The following is a 26,133-nucleotide window of genomic DNA, read 5'->3' on the forward strand; positions in this document are numbered from 1 at the left end:
TCACATTTCCTCCTCTTGGCAAACTTGTGAAGTGTCAGCTACGTTACTCCCTTTCTCATATGAGAAACCTAACACACAGAGGGGTCCCTTCACTGCCTCCCAGTTACTGAGATGAGCACAGTGCAGTGATCCACAGACTGGAACTGGGTTAAGACAGCTTGACAACTCATAACACAGAAACAGCAGACGCTCAGCAAATATTTACAGGTCACCTACTGAATGTTGGGTGCTCTGCAACACCCTGAATGCAAAAAGAACAAAACACGGATCTAGTTTAACAGAGAGATGAGTGTACAGTTACAAGAGCTTACAATGTTGCTAGTTTCTTGAAATTGAACAGTAAAAAATGGGAAAAAAAAAAAAACAGAAATAATATACAGAGGTCAAACCTTTCAAGGGGAAAAAAAGAATTTAGAAAAATATCTGATCAAGCCAGTAGAGACTGAAGGAAAAAAATGAAGCCAAGAAATATCATGATAAATAGAAAGTGAAGAGTTCTTTTTAAAGATTGAAGAGAAAAACAAAATAAGATCAACTGATGAGTCATCATAATAATTTCTAACAGAGTAAGCCCAACAAATAAAAGAAAGATTCCTAGTTGGATTTCAACAAAAACACTTAAAATATATTAATTTTAACAGTTGAAAGTAAAGGGTGGGGGAAAATAGCATACGCTAAGTAAAAGGAGCAAAGATTGATTGTAAAAACATTAAGCAAAATTAGAAATAAGGCAAAGCACACCTTACTAGACTAGAGCGCTCTTCAAGAAGATTAGGGAACATTTCATGTGAAGATGGGCTCAATAAAGGAGAGAAATGGCAGGGACCTGACAGAAGCAGAAGATGATAAGAAGAGGTGGCAAGAGTACACAAAAGATCTATGCAAAAAAGATCTTGAGGACGCAGATAACTACGATGGTGTGATCACTCACCTAGAACCAGACATCCTGGAATACAAAGTCAAGTGAGCCTTAGGAAGCACCACTACAAACAAAGCTAGTGAAGGTGATGGAAATCCAGTTGAGCTATTTCAAATCCTAAAACATGATGCTGAAAGTGAAAGTACTGCATTCAATATGCCACCATATTTGGAAAACTCAGCAATGGCCACAGGACTGGAAAAGGTCAGTTTTGATTCCAATCCCAAAGAAAGGCAATGCCAAAGAATGCTCAAACTACTGCACAATTATACTCATCTCATACGCTAGCAAAGTAATGCTCAAAATTCTCCAAGCCAGGCTTCAACAGTACATGAACCATGAACTTCCAGCTATTCAAGCTGGATTTAAAAAAGGCTGAGGAACCAGAGATCAAATTGCCAACATCCATTGGATCATCAAAAAAGCAAGAGAGTTCCAGAAAAACATCTACTTCTGATTTATTGACTATGCTAAAGTCTTTGACTATGTGGATCACAACAAACTGTGGAAAATTTTTAGAGAGATGGGAATACCAGACCACCTTAGCTGCCTCCTGAGAAATCTGTATGCAGGTCAAGAAGCAACAGTTAGAACTGGACATGGAACAACAGACTGGTTCCAAATCAGGAAAGGAGTATGTCAAGGCTGTATATTGTCACCCTGCTTATTTAATTTTTATGTAGAGTACATCATGAGAAATCTTGGCCTGGATGAAGCACAAGCTGTAATCAAGATTGCTGGGAGAAATATCAATAACCTCAGATATGCAGATGACATCACACTTATGGAAGAAAGTGAAGAAGAACTAAAGAGCATCTTGATGAAAGTGAAAGAGGAGAGTAAAAAGTTAGCTTAAACTCAACATTCAGAAAAGTAAGATCATGGGAAAAAAATGGAAACAGTAATAGACTTTATTTTGGGGGACTACAAAATCACTGCAGATGGTGACTGCAGCCATAAAATTAAAAGACACTTGCTCCTTGGAAGAAAAGTTATGACCAACCTAGACAGTATATTAAAAAGCAGAGACATTACTTTGCCATCAAAGGTCCATCTAGTCAAAGCTATGGTTTTTCCAGTAGTCATGCATGGATGTGTGAGTTAGACTATAAAGAAAGCTGAGCACCAAAGAATTGATGCTTTTGAACTGTGGTGTTGGAGAAGACTCTTGAGAGTCCCTTGGACTGCAAGGAATACAACCAGTTCATCCTAAAGAAAATCAGCCCTGAATATTCATTGAAAGGACTGATGCTGAAGCTGAAACTCCAATACTTTGACCACCTGATGCGAAGAACTGACTCATTGGAAAAGACCCTGATGCTGGGAAAGATTGAAGGCAGGAGGAGAAGGGGACGACAGAGAATGAGATGGTTGGGTGGCATCACCGACTCGACAGACATGAGTTTGAGTATGCTTGGAGAGTTGGTGATGGACAGGGAGGCCTGGCAAGCTGCAGTCTGTGGTGTCTCAAAGAGTTGGACACGACTGAGCAACTTAACTGAACTGAAAGTACACCTAATTAGTAATAGTTTCTGAATGTGATAAAAACAACTATATCTGAAAATATAAGATATTGTTGTTCAGTCAGCCAGTCATGTCTGACTCTTTGTAACCCCAGGGACTGCAGCACTCCGGCCTCCCTGTCCCTCACCATCCCCCAAGTTTTGCCCAAGTTCACGTCCACTGCATTGGCGATGCCATCCAGCCGTCTCATCCTCTGATGCCCTCTTCTCCTTCTGCCCTCAGTCTTTCCCAGCATCAGGGACTTTTCCAATGAGTCGGCTCCTTGCATCAGATGACTGAAATACTAGAGCTTCAGCTTCAGCATCAGTCCTTCCAGTGAACATTCAGGGTTGATCTCCCCTAAGATTGACTGGTTTGATCTCCTTTCAGTACAAGGGACTTTCAGGAGTCTTCTCCAGGACCACAGTTCAAAGGCATCAATTCTTAGGTGTTCTGCCAAATTTACAGTCCAGCTCTCACAACCGTTGTCAGCAAAGTAATGTCTCTGCTTTTCAACACGCTCTCTAGGTTTGTCATCGCTTTCCTGCCAAGAAGCAATTGTCTTTTGATTTCATGGCTGCAGTCAGCATCTGCAGTGATTTTGGAGCCCAAGAAGAGGGAATCTGTCACTACTTCCACCTTGTCTCCTTCTATTTGCCATGCAGTAATGGGACCAGATGCCACGATCTTAGTTTTTTTAAATATTAATCTTAAGCTGCCTCTTGTTTTTTTCATGTATTTATATTAGTTGGAGGCTAATTACTTTACAATATTGTAGTGGTTTTTGCCACACGTTGACATGAATCAGCCATGGATTTACATGTGTTCCCCATCCTGAACATCCCTCCCACCTCCCTCCCCATCCCGTCCCTCTGGGTCATCCTAGTGCACCAGCCCCGAGCACTTGTCTCATGCATGTGTCTCATGCTGGTGATCTGTTTCTCAATTGATAATACACATGTTTCAATGCTATTCTCTCAGATCATCCCACCCTCGCCTTCTCCCACAGAGTCCAAAAGTCTGTTCTATACATCTGTGTCTCTTTTTCTGTCTTGCATATAGGGTTATCATTACCATCTTTCTAAATTCCATACGTATGCGTTAGTATAGTGTATCGGTGTTTTTCTTTCTGGCTTACTTCACTCTGTATAATGGGCTCCAGCTTCATCCACCTCATTAGAACTGATTCAAACGTATCCTTTTTAATGGCTGAGTAATATTCCATTGTGTATATGTACCGCAACTTTCTTATCCATTCATCTGCCGATGGGCATCTAGGTTGCTCCCATGTCCTGGTTATTATAAACAGTGCTGTTGCCCATTTCACTCTTCTCCTTCACCCTCATCAAAAGGCTGTTTATTTCCTCTTCGCTTTCTGCCATTAGAGTGGTATCATCTGCATATCTGACGCTGTTGATGTTTCTCCCGCCTATCTTGGTTCCAGTTTGTAACTCACACAGCCTGGCATTTCTCACGACATGCTCAGCATATAGGTTAAACAAACAGGGTGACACCACCCTTATGGCAGAAAGCAAAGAGGAACTAAAGAGCCTCTTGATAAAGGTGAAAGAGGAGAGTGAAAAAAGTTGGCTTAAAACTAAACATTCAAAAAACTAAGACCATGGCTTCTGGTCCCATCACTTCATGACAAATAGATGGGGAAACAATGAAAACAGTGACAGATTTTATTTTCTTGGGCTCCAAACCACTGCGCATTGTGACTGCGGTCATGAAATTAAAAGACGCTTGCTTCTTGGAACAAAAGCTATGACAAACCTAAACAGAATATTAAAAAGCAGAGACATAACTTTACTAACAAAGGTCTGTATAGTCAAAGCTATGGTTTTTCCAGTAGTCATGTATGGATGTGAGAGTTGGACTCTATAAAGAAACTTGAGTGCCGAAGAACTGATGCTTTTGAACTATGGAGAAGTTTCTTGAGAGTCTCTTGGGCTGTAAGGAGGTCAAACCAGTCAATCCTAAAGGAAATCAACCCTGAATATTCATTGGAAGGACTAGTGTTGAAGCTGAAACTCCAATACTTTGACCACCTGGTGCGAAGAACTGACTCATTGGAAAAGACCCTGATGCTGGGAAAGATTGAAGGCAGGAGAAGAAGGGGACGACAGAGGATGAGATGGTTGGATGGCATCACTGACTCAATGGACATGAGTTTGAGAAATCTCCAGGAGATGGTGAAGGACAGGGAAGCCTGGCATGCTGCAGTCCATGGGGTCACAGTTGGATACAACTGAGTGACCAAACAACAAATTAGTTTATGTATGTGGAAAACTCCTTGGAAGGAAAGTTATTACCAACCTAGACAGTATATTAAAAAGCAGAGACATTACTTTGCCAACAAAGGTCTGTTTAGTCAAGGCTATGGTTTTTCCAGTGGTCATGTATGGATGTGAGAGTTGGACTATAAAGAAAGCTGAATGCTGAAGAATTGATGCTTTTGAACTGTGGTGTTGGAGAAGACTCTTCAGAGTCCCTTGGACTGGATATCCAACCAGTCCATCCTAAAGGAGATCAGTTCTGGGTGTTCCTTGGAAGGACTGATGTTGAAGCTGAAACTCCAATACTTTGGCCACCTCATGTGAAGAGTTGACTCATTTGAAAAGACCCTGATGCTGGGAAAGATTGAAGGCGGGAGGAGAAGGGGATGACAGAGGATGAGATGGTTGGATGGCATCACCGACTCAATGGACATGGGTTTGAGTGGACTCCGGGAGTTGGTGATGGACAGGGAGGCCTGGTGGGCTGGGGTTCATGGGGTCGCAAAGAGTCTGACATGACTGAGCAACTGAACTGAACTGATGTGGAAAACTGAAAGCTCATATGTAAATAAAGACTAGGTTGAAAAAAATCAGAAAATATTTACTGCTAAGTCAAAAGGCCATTTGCTAAACTGGCAAATTACAACCAAAGCGGCATTCAGAGAGAAATTTATAGGCTTAAATGCACACGTAAGAAATGCAGGAAAATGGGTAAAATCCATGCCCGTGGTGCAGTGAGGATGAGGTAGCCTGGGACACACAGGGCTCAGCGCTGCGACAGGAAGGCGCACACTCGCTGCAGAAGGCGCCTGTGCTCTGAGCGCACACTCGGGGAGAGTCACGGGGGTTCAGCAGGGCCAGCAAACAGGAACGCCTTCCTGCAGCAAAAATCATGGCATTTCTCTAAAAAAGAGAAAAAAGGAAGACCTAGAGCTAATGAAGTATCTATTTTAAAGCAAATTGTATCAATTTGAGTGGCTATTATTTCTGAAAATCTAAAGTTCGGGTGTGGCAAGATAGTTTCATTAAACTATTTAAAATTTTACATATTTTTTTGCTTTTCAATTCAAATTACCTGTCTATTATTATACATTTGGGCTCCCCCAGTGACTCAGCGGTAAATAATCCGCATGCAGTGCAGGAGACCTGGGTTCAGTCCCTGGGTTGGGAAGATCCCCTGGATGAGGGAATGACAACCCACTCCCGTAGTCTTGCCTGGAGAATCCCATGGACAGAGGAGCCTGGCGGACTACAGTCCAGGGGGTCACAAAGAGCTGGACACGACTGAAGTGATTTAGCACACAGCACCCCAGTATTCTCGCCTAGGAAATCCCACGGACACGGGGGCCTGGCAGGCTACAGTCCCGGGGGTCGAAAAGAGCTGGATACGACTGAAGAGGCTGACCACACATGCACATTACAGATTTACATCACAAAAAATGCAAGTATCTCATTCAGACACAGAAAAGAGTAATAGCCAATCAGATTTTTTTAAATATATAAAGAAAAGACATCTGCTGTGATTCTTAAAGATATCAATAAATCATAAAAAATATTTATGCACTTTTGTTCTAAAAATTAACCATTTAATGATATAAAATAGAAATAAAAAATGGGAACACAAGGCCCTCACATTTTGTGACTGGAGGATACAATGAGTTAAATTCTGCTTGCGCACACAAGACAGCTGCAGGTGATGCTCAGAAGAGGTCATCACAGGAACTCAGACACTCACAAAAGAGCCCCACGGGCGCCTGCAGATGTGGCTGCACTCGTCACCAAGCCGAAAGGAAATCAGAAACGACGTATTTTCTCATCTGAGTGGAAATGGGACTTCTGGGCCAACTGTGACTTGTGCGTCCCCTGAACGTGGACTTGCAGGACGACAGTCCCTGCAGGGCTGTGGTTAGTCGGAACACTTTGATGCCCAGCGAGTAACTGAGCAGAAATTTAAGGGAAGTTTAAGAAAACTATTAAGCCATGGTGTAAACCTGTAACCTTATACCCTCATCTTTTCATCCCATCACATACCATTCAGATGTTTATTTTCACGAAGTAAAACCAGTTCTTTCCCCATCAAACCCCTCAGAACTCCCTTTCCAACATAATGCCTCTCATCCAACTGCACAGTGCCGGCTACTCTGCCCTGCTGCCCCCGCCCCCCACGACACGCGGACGGCTCAGGATGGACCAGCTCCCAGGCGCTGGGGGGAGAAAGCTTGTGTGGCCTGGCCTGGGGATCACAGAGCACTCTGCTCCGCTGAGGCCTGGGGGAGAGTGATTGGGACCAACGACCCCACAGGCACAGGAGCCCAAGGAACCTGCCCTGGTGACTGGGTACACTCAGCCCTGGGAACTGCCGCACCCGCCCCTGGTGACCGGGTACACCCAGCCCTGGGAACTGCTGCACCTGGCCCTGGTGACCGGGTACACTCAGCCCTGGGAACTGCCACACCCGCCCCTGGTGACCAGGTACACTCAGCCCTGGGAACCTGCACGCACCTGCCCTGGTGAGCAGGTACACTCAGCCCTGGGAACCTGCACGCACCTGCCCTGGTGACCGGGTACACAGCCCTGGGAACCTGCACGCACCTGCCCTGGTGACCGGGTACACTCAGCCCTGGGAACCTGCACGCACCTGCCCTGGTGACCGGGTACACTCAGCCCTGGGAACCTGCCGCACCCGCCCCTGGTGACCAGGTACACTCAGCCCTGGGAACCTGCATGCACCTGCCCTGGTGACCGGGTACACTCAGCCCTGGGAACCTGCTGCACGCGCCCCTGGTGAGCAGGTACACTCAGCCCTGGGAACTGCCACACCCGCCCCTGGTGACCAGGTACACTCAGCCCTGGGAACTGCTGCATCTGCCCTGGTGACCGGATACACTCAGTCCTGGGAACCTGCACGCACCTGCCCTGGTGACCGGGTACACTCAGCCCTGGGAACCTGCACGCACCTGCCCTGGTGACCAGGTACACTCAGCCCTGGGAACCTGCTGCACCTGCCCTGGTGAACAGGTACACTCAGCCCTGGGAACTTGCATGCACCTGCCCTGGTGAGCACGTACACTCAACCTTGGGAACTGCCGCACCTGCCCTGGTGATAGCAGGTGAGCCCCCTGGAGGAAGTGACGCCAGGTCTGTGCCGCTGGCGTGGGGCATCCCACACCAATGCCCCCGTGCAGGAGAGCGGCCCTGGCCTCACGGATGCCCGACTCCCTCACCCGAGACCAGAGGGTCCACACCACCCTGAGGACAGCAGGCAGAGATGCACAAGAGCAGCGGCAAGAGGCTGCCTGCAAAGCTGACTCTATCTCGGAAGCTGCGGGGCCCTTGAGGAACCGAAGGCCAGACTCGAAGTTGGGGGTGTGTGTCAGCAGGTCCCCTGAGGAACAGAAGGCCGGATGTGGAGTCGGGGGTGTGTTTTAGCAGCAGGCTGGGTGGGCAGGGCTCCTGGAGGGGCAGGAGTGGACCGGGGCCGAGGCTGACCTGGAGCTGGACTCGCATCTACAGCCTCTGGAGGTTTGCGTTCGTGGCATTAACCCCCTACTGGGATTTTATATTCGAATCACTCTGTGAACAGAGGAAACTGAGACCCAGGGACCCGTCCAGACCCTCAGGCAGGACTCAGGTCGACCTGCTTCTCTCTTTCCTACCACCTTCAAAGGCCCCATAAAGTCAAGCTCTGTCTGACGACGTGGAAGGACGTGCGACTCCAGCCGAATGCCGTCTGCTCCGACCTTCCAGAACAGCATAAGCATCCTGTTCTCATCGCTGGGGGGGGCACTCTTTCTCTCACCTTACAGAGCTTAAGTGGACTTCCCTGGTGGCTTAGACGGTAAAGAATCACCTGCAGTGCAAGAGACCTGGGTTCGATCCCTGGGCTGGGCAGAGCCCCTGGAGAACAGAATGGCAACCTACTCCAGTATTCTCGCCTGGAGAATCCGAGGGACAGAGGAGCCACAGTCCACAGGGTCACGAGAGTTGGACACGACTGAGCGACTGACACACCTTACGGAGCTTCAAGGCTCAGATGTGCATGAGTGAGGGTTACTCACACCCACATCTCCCACCTTCCAGTCTGCGGTCTTTGAAAGCAGACATCATTTCTGTAATAATTCAGCCTGACTTTCAACTGCAGGAAGCAAAATTCGATGCGTTTCTCCTTAACACTCGTGGGAACAAAGCAATTGTGTGAAATTAGTTGCATATGAAGATTCAGAGTTTCCTAAGGCAATGTCCACCAAGCCTCATAAATTTATATTTTTAAAAATAGCTTCCATTTATGCATGAGACAAATGTTCAGGGCTGGTGCACTGGGAAGACCCAGAGGGATCGGATGGGGAGGGAGGCGGGAGGGGGGATTGGGATGGGGAACACATGTAAATCCATGGCTGATTCACGTCAATGTATGGCAAAAACCACTACAATACTGTAAAGTAATTAGCCTCCAACTAATAAAAATAAATGAAAAAAAAAATAGTTTCCATTTAGTGAATTTAGCATATGCTAAGAAATCAATATACATTATATTATTTAATCCTTATAACAGAGAAAAGCGTTATATGCAGAAGGTTAAAATATCTTCTTTTATAAAATGGAAACAGAGAGGAAGATATCAGTCAAAACAGCAACATGTTACTTTTCAAAAGGAAATAACTTCTCTGAAAATATGACAAAATCTGGTTAGCTAAGTTTAAAAGAATTGCCTTTACCATTATTTTAAAGCCAAGGGTTTATTTTTACGTTATAAGTAAAAGAGCATCAAAACACCAAAATTATACTTTGCATTTTCAACTTAAACAGTTTTGGGAACCAAACCGAAGAAAAACCTTATACTGAACTCTAACATATCAACTTTCAATCAAGTTTTTATGACTGTATGATAAAGTCCAGAAAGAAATAAAGATTAGAACATTAAAAAAAAAAGAAAATAGGATTTATAATAGATTTATAATGGAAAAGATATATGAGTCTATTATCAAATTCACTGAAAAGCCCAGAACCCTACCAGGTCTAATAATTAATCTGGAACACCACCTTGGCAGATCTTATTCTGAAAAAACCAGCGTGAGATCACGGTTCCTAAACTCAAACCGCATTCCTGCCCTAAAAGAACCCACCCCCACAGCCCTCCCAGGGGCCGCGCCGGCGGGGGCGTCAACACGCCGCACGGCCTGCCACCTCCGCTGGGTCCAAGGCTGCTGTCAGCAGTGGCAGGACGTCACTGCATTCTTCAGAAGGTGCCTCCATTCGTCTGGGGGACCTACTGCACAGAGTTTAAAATATTCTTGCTCTGTTTTTTTATGCAGTTAAGATTCTGTTCCCAAAAAAAGATGCAGAAAAATAATCTTTTCTTCAATAACTCTCAGCTGAAAACATCATACAAACCAGAAAAGCCTCCTCTTAATTGGAAATGTCCTCCTTAATGAACCCCTAAGGGTAAACTGGGGGAAACATCAGGTAGGACCCAGTCTGAGCCTCGAGGAGCCTGTCCAAGACCAGGATCCCCCCGGGAGGAGCAGACGCTTGCTGCCCGGGGGAGGTGACTCCCCTCCTCCGTGGCCCCAGCCCCTGCCCACCAAGGCCAGAAGCCCGGACTCTGGACAGGCCGTCTAGACGGACCTCCCAGGACATGGACGCAGGGCCTCAGGCCACTGCCCCTCACATCGGGGGTCTCCCACTGCCCCCAACACAGTCTGACTCTGGGTCCAGCACCCCTGGCTCCCACTCCCCCAGGACAACACCAAAGTCCATTCATGAGAATTCAGCTCCACGGTCCTGGATCTGTGCTCTCCTCCCACTCAGCCACTTACAGAACCTCACCGACTTATCAGACCACACACGCCGTCACACGGAAACCTAAACCTGAGTAACATCTTGAAACTGTGGATAAGAGAGTCTTCTCTGAGCAACATAGTAAGACTTCATTTAAAAAAGGAGAATATCTTTGAACTATAATGCATATTTCTGCAGGCATTATAAAGTAAACCCTTAATTTGGAAAGCGATTCCAAATCTATCAAAAATCAAAGTTGTAGTCCTGAAAACAAAAGTTCTGTTCACAAGTCTCTTGGTTGTTCTTTCAAAACAAAGCATCTTTTGAACTAAACTGTGAGACAATGAACTCATCAGAAAGGCCACCTCCTCAGTCCCTGACCTTCAATGCCCAGTTGTGTGTTATTTGAACTCTTCCTCTGTCGAAACAGACCAGCTGCACCCGACAGAGAGACCCGCAAATCCACAAAGGCTACCTCACATCCCTGCAGAATCCACCCAGCACTGGAAACGCCCAAAACCACCGCCAAGTGGTAAATGAAAATGGGACTGTTTTCATTTGAAAGTGGTAAAATCAAAAACTGGGACCACAAAATCATCAAAGAGAAAGGTACAAACATCCACATTCGAAACAGCATCCAAATGCCTTCTAACATCAAACATCAAGGCTTACAGTAGCTTCATGACCAATAAAAATCACTGTTGCTTCTGGCAGCAAACTGCTGTAAGATTGCATTGTAAGTTTGTTAAACACTTAAACACAAAGTTTACAAAGGCTGTGCACTGTCAGACGCTCACTCACTTTATTCTGACAGATCTGGTGGACAGGCCGAGAATGGGCTCCCGTGATGACGGCCGCACTGCAGCCCACGTTGAGGTCGAAAATCTCCAAGGTCCGGTTCCGCCCAGCAGCGAGCACGAGGTCTGGGGTTTGGTTAGGGAACTTCTCTCGGCAGAAGGTGGCATGGACAGATGACCAGCTATGATCTCCTGAGGCTCCACAGGACAGTCCTGACCACAACCCGCTCCCCACCTGATCCCAGGTGCCTGGCCAGAGCTGTTGGGAGGATGGGGAGGCCAGGCATGTGGATTTCCATACGGGAGGCATAAGTCCACTGAGAGTTAAGCGAGGTTTGAGATGTCAGGAAACACCCAAATCAAGAGGTGGAATGGCTGTCCTACATGTAGGCACTGAACTCGAAGACAGGTCTGAGCCAGAGATTAGACGAGGAGGCCGTGGAAGTGAACAGTGCCCCCTCCCCACCAGGTCAGGCTGCCTGCATGGAGGACAAGCCTTGAACGCAGCACATGGCAAGGACGCTTCGTCCATGTGGACCAGGAGGGACAATGGTTAAGTTGGCAGCCCAGTGGTTAAGACTCCATGCTTCCACTGCAGGGGTCACGGGTTCAATCCCAGGTCAGGGAACTAAGCTCTCAGCTGCCACGTGGTGTGGCCAAAAAAAAAATGTATATGCGCTAGAAAAGTACAGATTTTCTAGAAAAAGTACTAGATCAAATAATAAACTCAATGCTAAAACCAAAATACTCAGGGATCTGCACTCAAGGACAGAATAACCAGAACACCACACTTCTGCTAAGTGTTTTTGTGTTTTTAGCAAAAGGTTCTAGCATAAAAAAATTACCTTTCTAACTAAAATATACTAGAATCTCTAATACCCTGTATCAGTCCTTCTGAAATTTCAAGAATAAAACTTTTCAAAAGTTTTTTGACTTTTGTCAAAAACTGACTTTTGTAAAGTAATTAGCCTCCAAGTAATAAAAATAAATGAAAAAAAAAAAAGAATCTTAGACCTTTGAATAAGTCTATAAGATGACTCCCTAAAGATCAGAGCTTTGTTTCTAAATAAATTAAAGTCAGTGCTCTTTAATTTAAAATGATGATGCAACCACAAAAACTCAAAACATTTTGGGATCAATTTGCTGTTCAACAGCACTGCTGTAACTTTGCCATCTTCCACATGAGATGGGGAACACCGTTCAGTTCATCAAAGGATGCACACGGTAAGTGTAGCCGCGTCCTGTTTAAATGCACTAAATCACCGTTACCCAAGAAGCGAGCAGACCAGGAAACTCAGATCCTGTCACTCCTCTACCTCACAGGCTCCCCGCGCCCTCCTTTCCCTTCCCTCTGGGGTTCTTTTCATTATTGAGATGAAGCTGTTACACAGGGCCTCTGAGCTCCACGAGTGCTCAGCCCGAGCCTGGAGCCTGGACCCTCAGCACAAGCCTTTGCCAGAAGGATGACGGTCAGGATGTGGAAACATCGGACGCACAGCAGGAGAAAGGATACAGGAGTGGAAATCATTCACCGCGGACAAGCTGGTGATCTCCACGGCGTCGGTCGTGAGGAGCCTGCACACGCGTGTGAACCAGCTCTTCTGTCTGTACCTGCGAGAGGGCGGAGGACGATCAGTCCCCTTGTTCCCCTTTTGCCACACCCAAGATTCTACCTTCAAAAACTTGAAAATAAAAAGTATTCATGTCACTTAATATTAACAATCATATTTCATTAATAAATGTTAATAATAAATAAATTTTATTAGGTAGCAAGTTGACTATCCAAGTTATCCTTTAGGTAACTCTAACTTTTCCTTCAGTAAAACTTCATGAAAAAAATTACTATATATAAAGCCAAGTGCAATTCAACCCTATCTATGAGAAAACAAATTTTTCTCCTAATTTTAAAATAACTGTGTATACTTAGCAAGACTCCACAGATCAAACCCGGGTCTGCTGCATTACAGGCAGATTCTTTACAATCTGAGCCACCAGGGAAGCTTTGCATACTTAAGATACCCAATGAGCTATAAGTTACTTATTGCTGTTCAGCTGCCCAGTCGAGCCTGACTCTTTGTGACTCAGCACCCCAGGCCTCCCTGTCCCTCACCATCTCCTGAACTTTGCCCAAATTTATGTTTATTGCATCAGTGATGCCATCCAACTATCTCATCCTCTAATGCCCTCTTCTCCTTCTGCGTTCAATCTTTCCCAGCATCAGAGGCTTATCCAATGAGTCGGCTCTTTGCATCAGACGATCAAAATACCAGAGCTTCGGCTTCAGCATCAGTCCTTCCAATGAATATTCAGGGCTGATTTCCCTTAAGATTGACTGGTTTGATCTCCTTGCTGTCCAAGGGACTTTCAGGAGTCTTCTCTAGCACCACAGTTCGAAGGCATCAATTCTTTGGCACTCTGCCCTCTTTATGGTCCACTCTCACATCCATACGTGACGACCAAAAAACCATGACTTTGACTAGACAGACCTTTGTTGGAAAAGTGGTGCACAGCCAGGCAATGGCCAAAGCCATTAGGGCTTAGTGTCCAAACCTCTCAGACACTTGAGGTGTAGATGAAACTGGTTGTCAGCCCGTCCCGTCCACAGCGAAGTAACTGCTGGGCAGGGGTCTGATGCAGAGAGCCGGGCGCAGAGTGGTACCCAGAGGGGTGACTCGGAGTGCAGGGATAGGTCTCATGTCCCGGGAGAACAGGCCACATGCATACTCAGGGGACAAGCCAGGCCAAGTCTCGGGAAGTTTGGGAATGAAGCTTAATGATCAGCAGAGATTTCACAGACCCCAGTGTATCCTGCTGAGAGACTGCCCAAAGCCACACAGCAGGATGGCTAAAGAGGCTATAGGAGCAACTTAATGTGGACAGGACAGCCCAGGAAAGGGTCTCAGAGAGAAGAGTCATGTGAGTAAAGGGGCTGCAGACACCCCTGGGGTGGGGAGGGCCCGGAGTGCCTCATGGATAAGGTGTAGGTGTTCCTGACCCAACCCCACACCTGCCCAGGGTGCAGGAGTCCCTAGTGCTGGAGGCTGGCATGTGCCCATCGAGGTGAGGCCGTCAGCACCACGGGGACTCTGGGTCAGAGGTGAAGGATGTGGGAGGGGGCCAAGACAAGAGGCAAACAGCTTGTCCATGAGACCAGCCCCACCCAACACCCAGGGTGCTCCTGGGGCCTTGAGGCATGCAGGCCTAAACAGGTCTCCCTTTCATCTTGCTGTGAGAAACACAGGTGTGATGCCTGGAGCTACAGCAGCCACCTTGTTCTGCAGAGTGACAAGCAGTGGGACAGAGCCACCCAGAAGAGGGTGGTGGGCAGGACCTGATGGAAACACCAACGCCGCGGTGTGAACACAGTGAGCGGCGGGTCGGCTACAGGAAGGAAGCTGGCTGATGGGCCCCCACTATGCAGGACGCAGGACAGGGGAGACTGCGGGCACCACCTTCAGAGATGTGTGAGCCCACCACCATGCTGCTGGGCGCCACCTACGCCCCCTCTGGGGTGGCCGGAGAAGGGAGTCCAGAAACGCCCACCAGGCCCACCAGGCCCACTGCCAGATGCGTGCAGGGACGCTCAGGGCGGCCCCACTGGAACAAACGAGGTGTCTGTATGTGGGAGCCAGGAAGAGCTGCGGCCACCTCCTGTCGCCCGACACATCCCGACAGGTAAACCCACAGAGAGCAGCGTGCTCATGAGCATGGTCGTGATCAAACGTGTGTCACACATGAACCGCCCACCGAACCACACGGACACCTGCGGGGCAGCACCTACAGGCCAGGGACGGGGTCCCAGGAGGGGAGCGAGGGGTGGGGCTCAGAGGGGAGGCCTATGGTTCTCTCTGCAGGTTCCATTTTCTTAAACGCTTTGAAAACAAAGACGGCCAAGCATCAGTGTCTGCCAGCACAGGTGTGCCCCGCAGGTGTCCAGCAGACCACACACGCACATCTGGGGATGTGTATGAAAAGCATGCCATGCATGCGTGCTCGGTCACATCAGACCCTTTGCTACCCATGGACTGTAGCCCACCAGGCTCCTCTGTCTGTGGAGTTTTTCAGGCAAGAATACTGGAGTGGGTAGCTATTTCCTTCTCCAGGCAATTTTCCCAGCCCATGGATGGAATTCCTATCTCCTGCATTAGCAGGCTGATTCTTTAACACCTTAGTTTACTATAAACAGTAACTGTCTCACATGCAGAACGTGTTAATCATGTTGCTGAACCAGGGCAGTGGCCCCCTTTCCTGAGTCCCGCCACTGGTGAGCCCCCCCGAGGCCCAGGCCTGGCCCCCAGGGAAGCTCTATGTGAGGAGAAGGGACTTCTGCTCAGAGGAGGGTGTGATCACATCCTGGACTGCATTACTTTATTTACACCCGACACGCGGTTGAGATGCAGTGTCCCCGACCACAGGGGGCGCTACCTCCGTAAGTCGTCCTTGCTGGTGTCGATGTGATGCTTGAGCAGCTGGACCTCGGGGCCCGAGGATGACAAGATAAACGCGTCGATATAATAAAACTGCGCGGACTGGACAGGCTTAGGGAACGTGTCTTTACCCTGCAGTGCAAATCAGTCATCATCACTAATAAATAAGTGTCAGTGAAACCCTCTCATCCTAACACAAACATCCACTTACTATAAATGTACAGAGTGCGTCTTGGTAGAACCAGCGTACAACCTTCCATTCTTCTTCCTCTCTAAACAATGCTACATAATTAAAATGTTGCTGTAATGACTAAAATTTGGAATTCTGACCATTTAAAAACTCTACAATAAAAGAAAGTGGGAACCTGACCATTGAAGCCAAAGTTCTACACGTGTTTTAAGCCTAGTTCTGAGTGTCTGCTCCTCCGACGACTCCGCACAGCCCGTGCAGGGTGCAGAAGTCGCCAGGACTCTGGGCCCCAAAGCCACCCCCCTTTCCCCTCTCGGCCTCCGAGGCCCCACCTGGGAGTGCCCAGCCTCCCTCAAGCAGGGCCCCAGGACTCAGTCCCCTTTTACAACCAGACTCACAGGATGAGTGCTAACCGCGTCCTTGAAACCGCTTCCTGCCAGCGAGGAGCCTGGTGACTTACAGCCGTGTCTCCTGTCCCCCCACCCCCTCCTCAACGGTCTTCCTGACTCCCTTTCCTCGGTTTCCAAACAATCTCCCATGAAGTCACCAAAATAAGGCATCTTTCTCCCCAAAACACACTTCCCCCACATACTGTCCTGTGGGCATTATTATCGCCTCTACTATAGCATCACGTTTATTTTTATCTTTAAATTATTCCCATATTTTACTATTGTTCTGCCATTTTCAAGCCATACAAATGTCAGGCTTATTTAACTGTGTGTACGTGTGCACGTGTGCCGTGCGTGTTTACGTGTCACGTATGCGTGTAAACACACTCTGCTGCCCGCCTGGCCCCAACCCCCGGCTGCCGCGGGAGAAGCTGGGCGGGGCCCCCGACCGCCCCCGTCTGCGCCCTGGTACCCCCGTTACCAGACGCAGCACTGGCTCCGGGCCGCGCACTGACCACACCCGCAGCGTCCCGTCCTGGGAGGCGGACAGCACCCAGCGGCCGTCGTGGCTCCAGCACACGCTGCCCACCGCCCCGTCATGACCTGAGGGCAGAGCAGGAAGAGCGGGCCTTGAGCCTCCCCAGAGCAGCAGAGCCGCAGCGTCCAGAAGGGAGTGACCCCGCGAGCGGAGGCGTCTCCCAGCCAAGCGCCCCAGGGAGCTGACGCCCAAGCGGGTGGGCCTTGCTTCATTTAAAGACCAAACACAGTCTGCAAAGAAGGTGGTAGACGATGACACTGGCCGGCCGATGGTTACAGTGTCTGAGCAATTAGACCTGCAGATAACGGACCGCTTGTCACTTAGCACGTCCCCTCCTTCCCGGGGAATAGGCGGGTGCTCGGGAAGGGAGAGGAAACGCCCAGATCAGGTGGTAACACCAGGGGCAACACCACAGCCGCTCGTGGGGGTCCCCGGCTCCTGCCGGCGCCGGCACCGGCTGCCCAGCTGGTCCGCTCGGTCCGATGAAGCGTCAGGACTCGCTGTGGCTTCTATCTCGGCCCCTCCGACTCTCCCCACGCACCGGCCAGCCCCGCCCTCTCTGCTTGGCGTCAGCCACCTCCGGCTCTGAACCCACACACGACCTGACTTTTGGACCTGTTTTGCCCTCACGACCCCTTAGAAAGGCCATCGCGGCCGGGAGACAACCTTAGAATCACCCAGCACCGCCCCCACGGCCACCGAGAAGTGGATCCCGTGCGGGGAAGGGTTCTCGGAGGCCGACACTTGGAGATTGGCAAGAGAAAACCGTGGTCCTGCGAGAGGAGATTCAGAACCAAGACGGCCGGGCCGGGCTGTCCCTGGGCCACAGCGCGCGCACGTGGGAGAGAAAATCCGCGACGCCTCCCGTGCAGAACAAGGCTGCACCTCTGAGCCCTGCGCTGCCCCGGGGCGGGCTCCACGCGCCTCCGCGTCTCGGACTTCCCCTATCGGATGCTTTGTGACAAACCGCAGAGAAAGAACAGCCCAAGGAGGGGACACTCTTGTCTCGGCAAGCTCACCCGAGACGCCCGCGCGCACCCGGGGCTCAGCGTGTGAACTACACTCGGGAACCTGAGATCGGACAGAGAGGTGTAGCATCACCACATCACCCCGGTCAGAGAGCCCCTGGGAAGAAGGGGGGACACCATCCTGGGAGGATGGACAAGCGTAAACACGACCTGGAGCAAACGGAGAGCCAGGACCCGCGGCGGAGAGACACCAGAAATGGCTTTGCTGCCCTCTGCTGGGAGCTACAGCGAAGGCACCACCGCGTCCCCAGGACCTCCTCCCCGCAGAGCCAGAGCCGCCGGCCTGCGCGGAAGGGCGGGAGCTGAACACCTTGAGCTCCAGACGCACCAGCTCACCCCGAGCAACTCCCCTCCCTCCCGCCTCAAACGAGGCTGCTCGGGGCCACCACCTCCCTAGGCGGCCAGAGGCCTCAAGGCCACACAAAGTGGATTCAGCGGGGCTCCCTCGACTCGCCCACGCGGAGCAGACCCCTGCTTCTGGTCCCCCCACACCCCCACCGCTGACGAGCACCGCCCCGCCCCAGGAGCAGATGGATCAGGAGGCTGCCCACTCCCGCCCGAGGATCAGGACAAGACCGCGACTCCCAGGGACCACAGGACCCCAACGGCACCTTCTTCTCCAAGCTCTGCCCTGGACACCGGAAGCGCCAGGACCCCAAGGCCTGTGCAGACACTGGCCTCAGGGTGAGCACCGAGACCCCCAGCCCTGCAGAGCCACGTGCCCCCTGGGGACCCGGCCAGACCCCCTTTCCTCAATGTCTTCTCCCCACAGCCACAGCAGACGGCTCCCACCTCTGATGACTGACCCCCGGGTATGGACAGCAGGATATGCTCGAGAAAAAGAGCAAAAGGACACACAACCCTGACCCCAGCCTCCCCCAGGACACACAGCCCTGACCCCAGCCCTCCCCAGGACACACAACCCTGAGCCCAGCCCTCCCCAGGACACACAGCCCTGACCCCAGCCTCCCCCAGGACACACAGCCCTGACCCCAGCCTCCCCAGGACACACAGCCCTGACCCCAGCCTTCCCCAGGACACACAACCCTCACCCCAGCCTCCCCAGGACACACAACCCTCACCCCAGCCTCCCCAGGACACACAGCCCTCACCCCAGCCTCCCCAGGACACACAACCCTGACCCCAGCCTCCCCCAGGACACACAACCCTCACCCCAGCCTTCCCCCACAGGATACACACAACCCTCACCCCAGTCTCCCCCAGGACACACAGCCCTGAGCCCAGCCCTCCCCAGGACACACAACCCTGAGCCCAGCCCTCCCCAGGACACACAGCCCTCACCCCAGCCTCCCCCACAGGATACACAACCCTGACCCCAGCCTCCCCAGGACACACAGCCCTGACCCCAGCCCTCCCCAGGACACACAGCCCTGACCCCAGCCTTCCCCAGGACACACAACCCTGACCCCAGCCTCCCCCAGGACACACAGCCCTGACCCCAGCCTTCCCCCACAGGATACACACAACCCTCACCCCAGTCTCCCCCAGGACACACAGCCCTGACCCCAGCCTCCCCAGTACACACAGCCCTGACCCCAGCCCTCCCCCCCAGGACACACAGCCCTGACCCCAGCTGTCCCCAGGACACACAACCCTGACCCCACCCTCCCCAGGACACACAACCCTCACCCCAGCCTCCCCCAGGACACACAGCCCTGACCCCAGCCTTCCCCCACAGGATACACACAACCCTCACCCCAGTCTCCCCCAGGACACACAGCCCTGACCCCAGCCTCCCCAGGACACACAGCCCTGACCCCAGCCCTCCCCCCCAGGACACACAGCCCTGACCCCAGCTGTCCCCAGGACACACAACCCTGACCCCAGCCTCCCCAGGACACACAACCCTCACCCCAGCCTCCCCCAGGACACACAGCCCTGACCCCAGCCTTCCCCCACAGGATACACACAACCCTCACCCCAGCCTCCCCCAGGACACACAGCCCTGACCCCAGCCCTCCCCAGGACACACAGCCCTGACCCCAGCCTCCCCCAGGACACACAGCCCTGACCCCAGCCTTCCCCCACAGGATACACACAACCCTCACCCCAGCCTCCCCCAGGACACACAGCCCTGACCCCAGCCTCCCCAGTACACACAGCCCTGACCCCAGCCCTCCCCCCCAGGACACACAGCCCTGACCCCAGCTGTCCCCAGGACACACAACCCTGACCCCAGCCCTCCCCAGGACACACAGCCCTGACCCCAGCTGTCCCCAGGACACACAACCCTGACCCCAGCCTCCCCAGGACACACAACCCTCACCCCAGCCTCCCCAGGACACACAGCCCTCACCCCAGCCTTCCCCCACAGGATACACACAACCCTCACCCCAGCCTCCCCCAGGACACACAGCCCTGACCCCAGCCTCCCCAGGACACACAGCCCTGACCCCAGCCTCCCCCACAGGATACACAACCCTGACCCCAGCCTCCCCAGGACACACAGCCCTGACCCCAGCCTCCCCCAGGACACACAGCCCTGACCCCAGCCTCCCCAGGACACACAGCCCTGACCCCAGCCTCCCCAGGACACACAGGGACACGAGCAATGGTGGAGGCTGGGGACCAGGCTGCAGGTGCCCACCAACAGGAAGGACCCTGGCAGGGGGCCAGCGGGCCTCAGACAGACGCCGAACTCGAGAGACAGCAGGAGCTCCAGGCTCAGTGCCACCCCTTCACAGGACTTCGTGTGTGCACAACTCCACAGCACTTAATGAAATCTTAATCAGCCTCACCTTCTGAAGTGACTGACCCCAGGGTTTAGCTGCTACACCCCTTGCCCTCCGCCCAACGTGAGGGGTGGTCCTCCCAGGCAGCACTCAGACCCGTCCAGCCGTGACCGCCAGGTGCCAGGTGCACCCTCGGGAGGGTCGGCTCCGGGCCCCCGGCGTCCACGGACTAGACAGGCGTGTTGGACGGGAAACACTGTCAAGTCTAAAGCATGAACACAGACCCTGCCAGTGGATGACGCCCACTGGGGTCCGTGGTCATCACACTGCGATGCATCACCGGCTTGTGCTCTCAGAAGTGGAGACCTCCAAGACGGATTTTAACTGAGCACCACGGGGCCCCTTCCACGAACACGCCTCCAGGTCTGGCCCCACAAGCGAAGCTCACCCTGCTCGGCTCAGCAGGGTTCAGCAGAATCCGGTCATTTCGTTCCCCAAGTCAGCCACAGCTCTAGTCTGTTCTTGTTTGAAAGGAACAAGTGTGGCGCTTGCAGATTAACAACAGGACCATATAATGAGGCTGAATCTGTGCCCCAGGGGATTAAAAAAGTCATGCTGAAGCTATGCCCACAGGGCAAACAGGAACCGTGACCTTCAGAAATCTGTGAGCTCCTCCGACAGAACAGCAGGTGAGGGACGTGCGTCAGAAACCCTCCACCTCAGTCCTAATGAGATGGATGAAACTGGAGCCCCTTATACAGAGTGAAGTAAGCCAGAAAGATAAAGAACATTACAGCATACTAACACATATATATGGAATTTAGAAAGATGGTAACGATAACCCTATATGCAAAACAGAAAAAGAGACACAGAAGTACAGAACAGACTTTTGAACTCTGTGGGAGAATGTGAGGGTGGGATATTTCAAAAGAACAGCATGTATACTATCTATGGTGAAACAGATCACCAGCCCAGGTGGGATGCACGAGACAAGTGCTCGGGCCTGGTGCACTGGGAAGACCCAGAGGAATCGGGTGGAGAGGGAGGTGGGAGGGGGGATCGGGATGGGGAATATGTGTAAATCTATGGCTGATTCATATCAATGTATGACAAAACCCACTGAAATGTTGTGAAGTAATTAGCCTCCAACTAATAAAAAAATTAAAAAAAAAAAAAAGAAAGAAACCCTCCACCAGTTACCACCCTCACTGAGCAAGCTCACCCTGTAACCACCCCAATAGATAATGCCTCTGACATATGGGTCCCTATAGTTACAGGGACTTAAGCTGGTTTTCGGGAATGTGGAATCAGCTGTGTGTAGCCAGCCAAGCCTGTTGGGACCACTGACCCTAAAACGAGGCCTGTGCAGGTGTCTGACAGACGACCTCCTGACATCAGGGGCCCAGAGCGCCGCCCTCGCCTCGTGGCGGGTGCCTCTGCTTCTGAACGTGTGTCCCACGAAGCAGCATGCAGCCCTAACCTGTCTGTGCAGCACTGACTGCCTCGCCCGGTCCCTACCTCCCACCCCGGCCCCCGCCCCGAAGACCACCCTGCTTCTCGGTCCTGTAAGTGTCCGGCCCCGCCTCGGGGGGCAGGGCTGAGCTCTGCCCTCCCAGCTCCACGCTTGGCTGTCTTGTGTAAACCCTTCCTCTGCTGCAAACCTTGGCATCTCAGCGTTTGCCTCAGTGTCTGGCAAAAGGACCTGACTTGGTAACAAGAGAAAAACACTCACAAATCCACATTAACTAAAATTCTACATCTTACCTGACAAAACAGCAGGCGTCCCAGTAAGATCAGCATTGCAGACCAGGGACAAGTGGTTGGCTAAGCCACAGGCCAGCCGCTGTCCATCTCCTGCTTGAGAAAGTAAGAGAAACTCCTTATAAGTCATAACTCAGAGGCACCACGCTTGCAACAGGTGAAATTATAGAATTTTTCAGTTAACCTGATGTCCGTTTTCTCAGGAAGTGAGGAAACCTGAAACAGGTAACGGCATTTCCTTGACTCCCAGTTGCTGGGCGTGCAGGGCCCCCCAGGGGCTCACGTCACACCCAGCTTCTACGGGCAGGAGCCGAGGGCTGGGGCTGAGGGGCCTTCCCAGGATGTGGGGCTGGTCAGAGGCGGCACTGGGGTCTGAACCTGAACCTGCTGGGACGCCCCGAGCAGCCAGCCTCCCCACCTCCCAGCCTCCTCTCAGGGGCATATCTGCCTCAGCCATTCCATCAAACACTGTCCTAAAGTAAGGCATCATAAATTATACATTTCCCCCATAATATTCAAACCTGAGGATCCCACTTTTATGGTCACATGCTTAGTAAGCACATCAAATATCACATAAATATTTACTGATAATACTACATGTCTAATTTCCCAAAATTATTCAAAAAATTCTTTGGCTGGCTGGAATTCTATGAAAAAAACAAAAGGAAGTCAGTACCCTTTCAGATTTGGGCAGACGGCGGATTTGGGCAGACGGCTGGTCAAACACTCAAGGAGGTGGGGGTGGGGGCTGGTGCACAGACAGACCCTGGACTTGGGCAAAGGCATATTCTCGCCTGTAAGTAGATCTAGAAGCCAGAAATGATGTTTAACTCTGAAAAGAGCTTAGATAGTGGAGCTACCTGGATGAGAGCTGCCTCCTGACGTCTTTGAGTTCACAGAAAGTAAGTAAAGGTGTCCGGTCGCCCTTGAGAGGGAGTGGTTGCCAGGGGCCAAGTGTGCCAGGAGAGAGGCTCCACCCACCGAAGAACCAGGAGACCAGGTCTCCAGGGGGCAGTGGCGGCTCTTCTGTAGCCTCTCTTTGGATGAACCAGCCTCTGTATGCAGCGCTCCTGCCAGGCTCCCTTGGGGCTCACGGAGGAGAAGGCCACATACTCAGAGCACAGACCTGGAACAGCTAATAACCAAACCAGAGCTCCTGCTGCCAGAAGCTGCAGGGCATGTGTGGACGCCCTGGGCTAATCCTAGTGACTTTCCGGGAAGCAAGCTTTGATTTTAATCTAGACTCAAACAACGTCATATGACTTCAAACAACCAACATTTAAAAAATCTATTTAAAATGGAACAACGGGCAAAACAAGAAACTTGCAGTGAAGCACAGCTCTGGCTGGAGCGGCATACCTGAATGCTGAATACAGAGCAGGGCAGCCTGGTCGCGGGCCACGGGCAGCTGCTTGCTCAGTCTGCTGGGCGGAGGACTCTCCAGAGGGTACTCCTTACTTCAAGGAAGATCAGAGAAAATAATTGAGACAGTCCAAAGTAACATTAGAAATAAAAAATATACTAGAAATAAGGTGAGTGTTTCCCTATTTACATGTATAATTTTATTCCACGACATTTATATATATATATGTGTGTGTGTGTGCGTGTGTGTGTGTGTATAAACTCTTACATTCAGAACCATGAAATAATATGTATGTGCTGCCTACAGGAGACTCATTTCAGAGCTAAAGACATACACAGACTGAAAATGAGGGGATAGAAAAGCATATTTCATGAAAATAGAAACAAGATAGTAGTAGCAATACTCAAATCAGACCAAACAGACTTTAAAATAAAGGTTATTAAAAAATAAACAATGGCATTATATAATGATAAAGGGATCAATACCAGAAGATATTATACTCATTAACATATATGAACTCAATAAAATAGCACCTAAATATATAAAGCAAATATTAACAGGCATAAGGGAGAAATTAACAACAATACAATAATAGTAGGAGACTTTACCACCCCACTGACATCAAAGGACAAAGCATCCAGAAAGAAAATCAATAAGGAAACATGTTTTAAATGACACAATAGACCAGTTGGACTTAACAGATACCTACAGGACATTCCCCATCCAAAAACAGCAGAATACACATCCTTTTCAAGTACACATGGAACATTCTCCAGGATAGATCATATGCTGGGCTACAAAACAAGTCTCAACAAGAGACAGAGGACAGAAATTACATCAAGCATTTTTTTCAAAACATAATATTATGAAACTGGAAATCAATTACAGGAAGAAAAATGTGAGAAGCACAAACACTAAACAGTAAGTCACTAAAAAACAAATGGGCCAATGAATAAATCAAAGAAAAAATCAGAAAATACCTCAAGACAAACCAAAATGGAAACACAACTTTCCAAAAATTTATGGGATGCAGCAAAATAAGTTATAAAAGGGGAAGTTTTATAGTGCCACAGGCCTTCCTCAAGAAACAAGAAAAAATCTCAAAAAAAACCCTAATCTTCCACCTAAAGGAACCAGAAACAGAAGAATAAACAAAGCCTAAAGTCAGCAAAAGAAAGGAAACAATAAAGATCAGAGAGGAAATAAAATAGAGACCAACAAACAATAGAAAAGATCAGCAAAACAAGAACGGTTTTTTGAAAAGACAAAACAAAACTGAGAAATCTTTAGCCAGGTTATCAAGAAGAGGAGAGGCCCAAATAAATTAAATAAGAAGTGAAAGGGGAGAACTAAAAACCAATACCACAGAAGTAGAAAATGTCATTAGAGAATACTGCGAACAGTTATATGGCAATAAACTGGACCACCTAGAAGAAATGGATGAACTTCTGGAATCATGCAACTTTCCAAAACTAAATCAGGAAGAAATATACAATCTGAATAGATGGATTACTAGTAGTAAAATTTTATTAGTGATTTAAAAACTCCTAGCAAACAAAAAGTCCAGAACTGAACAACTTCATAGGGGAATTCTACCAAACACATAAAGATGAGCTAATTCCTATCCTTCTCAAACTATTACAAAAACTTGACAAGATGAAACACTCCCAAATTTACCTATAACACCACCATCACCCTGATACCCAAACCGGACAAAGATGCTACAAAAAAAATTATAGGCCAATATCATTGATGAATATAGACACAAAAATCCTCAACAAAATATTACAAATTTGAATTTAACAATGTTTATAAAGGATCATCCATGATAAAGTGGGATTCATTCCAGAGATGCAAAGATAGTTTGATATGCACAAATCAATCAATGTGATATACCACATTAAAAAAAGAGATGATAAAAACAACACAATCACCTCAGTAGATACATAAAAAGCATTTGACAAAATTCAACATCCTTTATGATAAAAAATTTTTTTTTTTAACTCCCTGGAAAAACCACCACAGGAAACCCAAGCTCAGCAGAGCCCAGGGCTGCAGTCCATCCTCGACCACGGTGCTTGAGAGGGCCTGACGGGGCGTGAGGGCATCTGGTGGAGACACCTACTCAGCAGCAATGACCTGCTGACATGGGAACAGCAGACAGTGGCAGGAAGAGGACCAAATCACGCGACTAAACGTGGGCAAGTCAGGCCCAGCAGCATCTCGTGAGCCAGCGACAGCAGGCGCAGCGGTAACGCTCACTGGAGTGAGTAGCAGCTCAAGCGCCACAGCCCACCATCTCTGAGTAGATGGCATCACCTCTAACAGCAGAACCGGGGGCCCCCGGGCCCCCAAATACCTTCCTGTCTAGAGAAACGGACCCAGGGAATCTGCAGGACTCGTCCGCCATCATGGGACACGGGGACAGGTGTGGACGCAGTGCCGGGCAGCCAGCCCTGGGCTGAAGG

At 50.0% G+C, this 26,133-nt stretch overlaps 1 protein-coding gene across 6 annotated transcripts in view; it reads right to left on the minus strand.

Annotated features, from left to right (window-relative positions):
• WDR27 (WD repeat domain 27) overlaps positions 1–26,133 on the minus strand; it is a 141,690-nt gene that overhangs the window by 81,863 nt on the left and 33,694 nt on the right. For 4 of the 6 annotated variants that reach the window (XM_043888381.1, XM_043888378.1, XM_043888382.1 and 1 more), the window contains 6 exons: positions 23,662–23,759; positions 22,306–22,398; positions 16,755–16,885; positions 15,702–15,835; positions 12,790–12,887; positions 11,281–11,402 (listed from right to left, as the gene is read on the minus strand). In XM_043888381.1, coding sequence (XP_043744316.1) covers positions 11,281–11,402; positions 12,790–12,887; positions 15,702–15,835; positions 16,755–16,885; positions 22,306–22,398; positions 23,662–23,759 — 676 coding nt within the window. The remainder of the gene's footprint in view (positions 1–11,280; positions 11,403–12,789; positions 12,888–15,701; positions 15,836–16,754; positions 16,886–22,305; positions 22,399–23,661; positions 23,760–26,133) is intronic. The other 2 variants (XM_043888380.1, XM_043888379.1) reach the window with 2 other exon arrangements.

Source organism: Cervus elaphus, chromosome 26 (genome assembly GCF_910594005.1).
Source record: "Cervus elaphus chromosome 26, mCerEla1.1, whole genome shotgun sequence".
Classification (NCBI taxonomy): domain Eukaryota; kingdom Metazoa; phylum Chordata; class Mammalia; order Artiodactyla; family Cervidae; genus Cervus; species Cervus elaphus.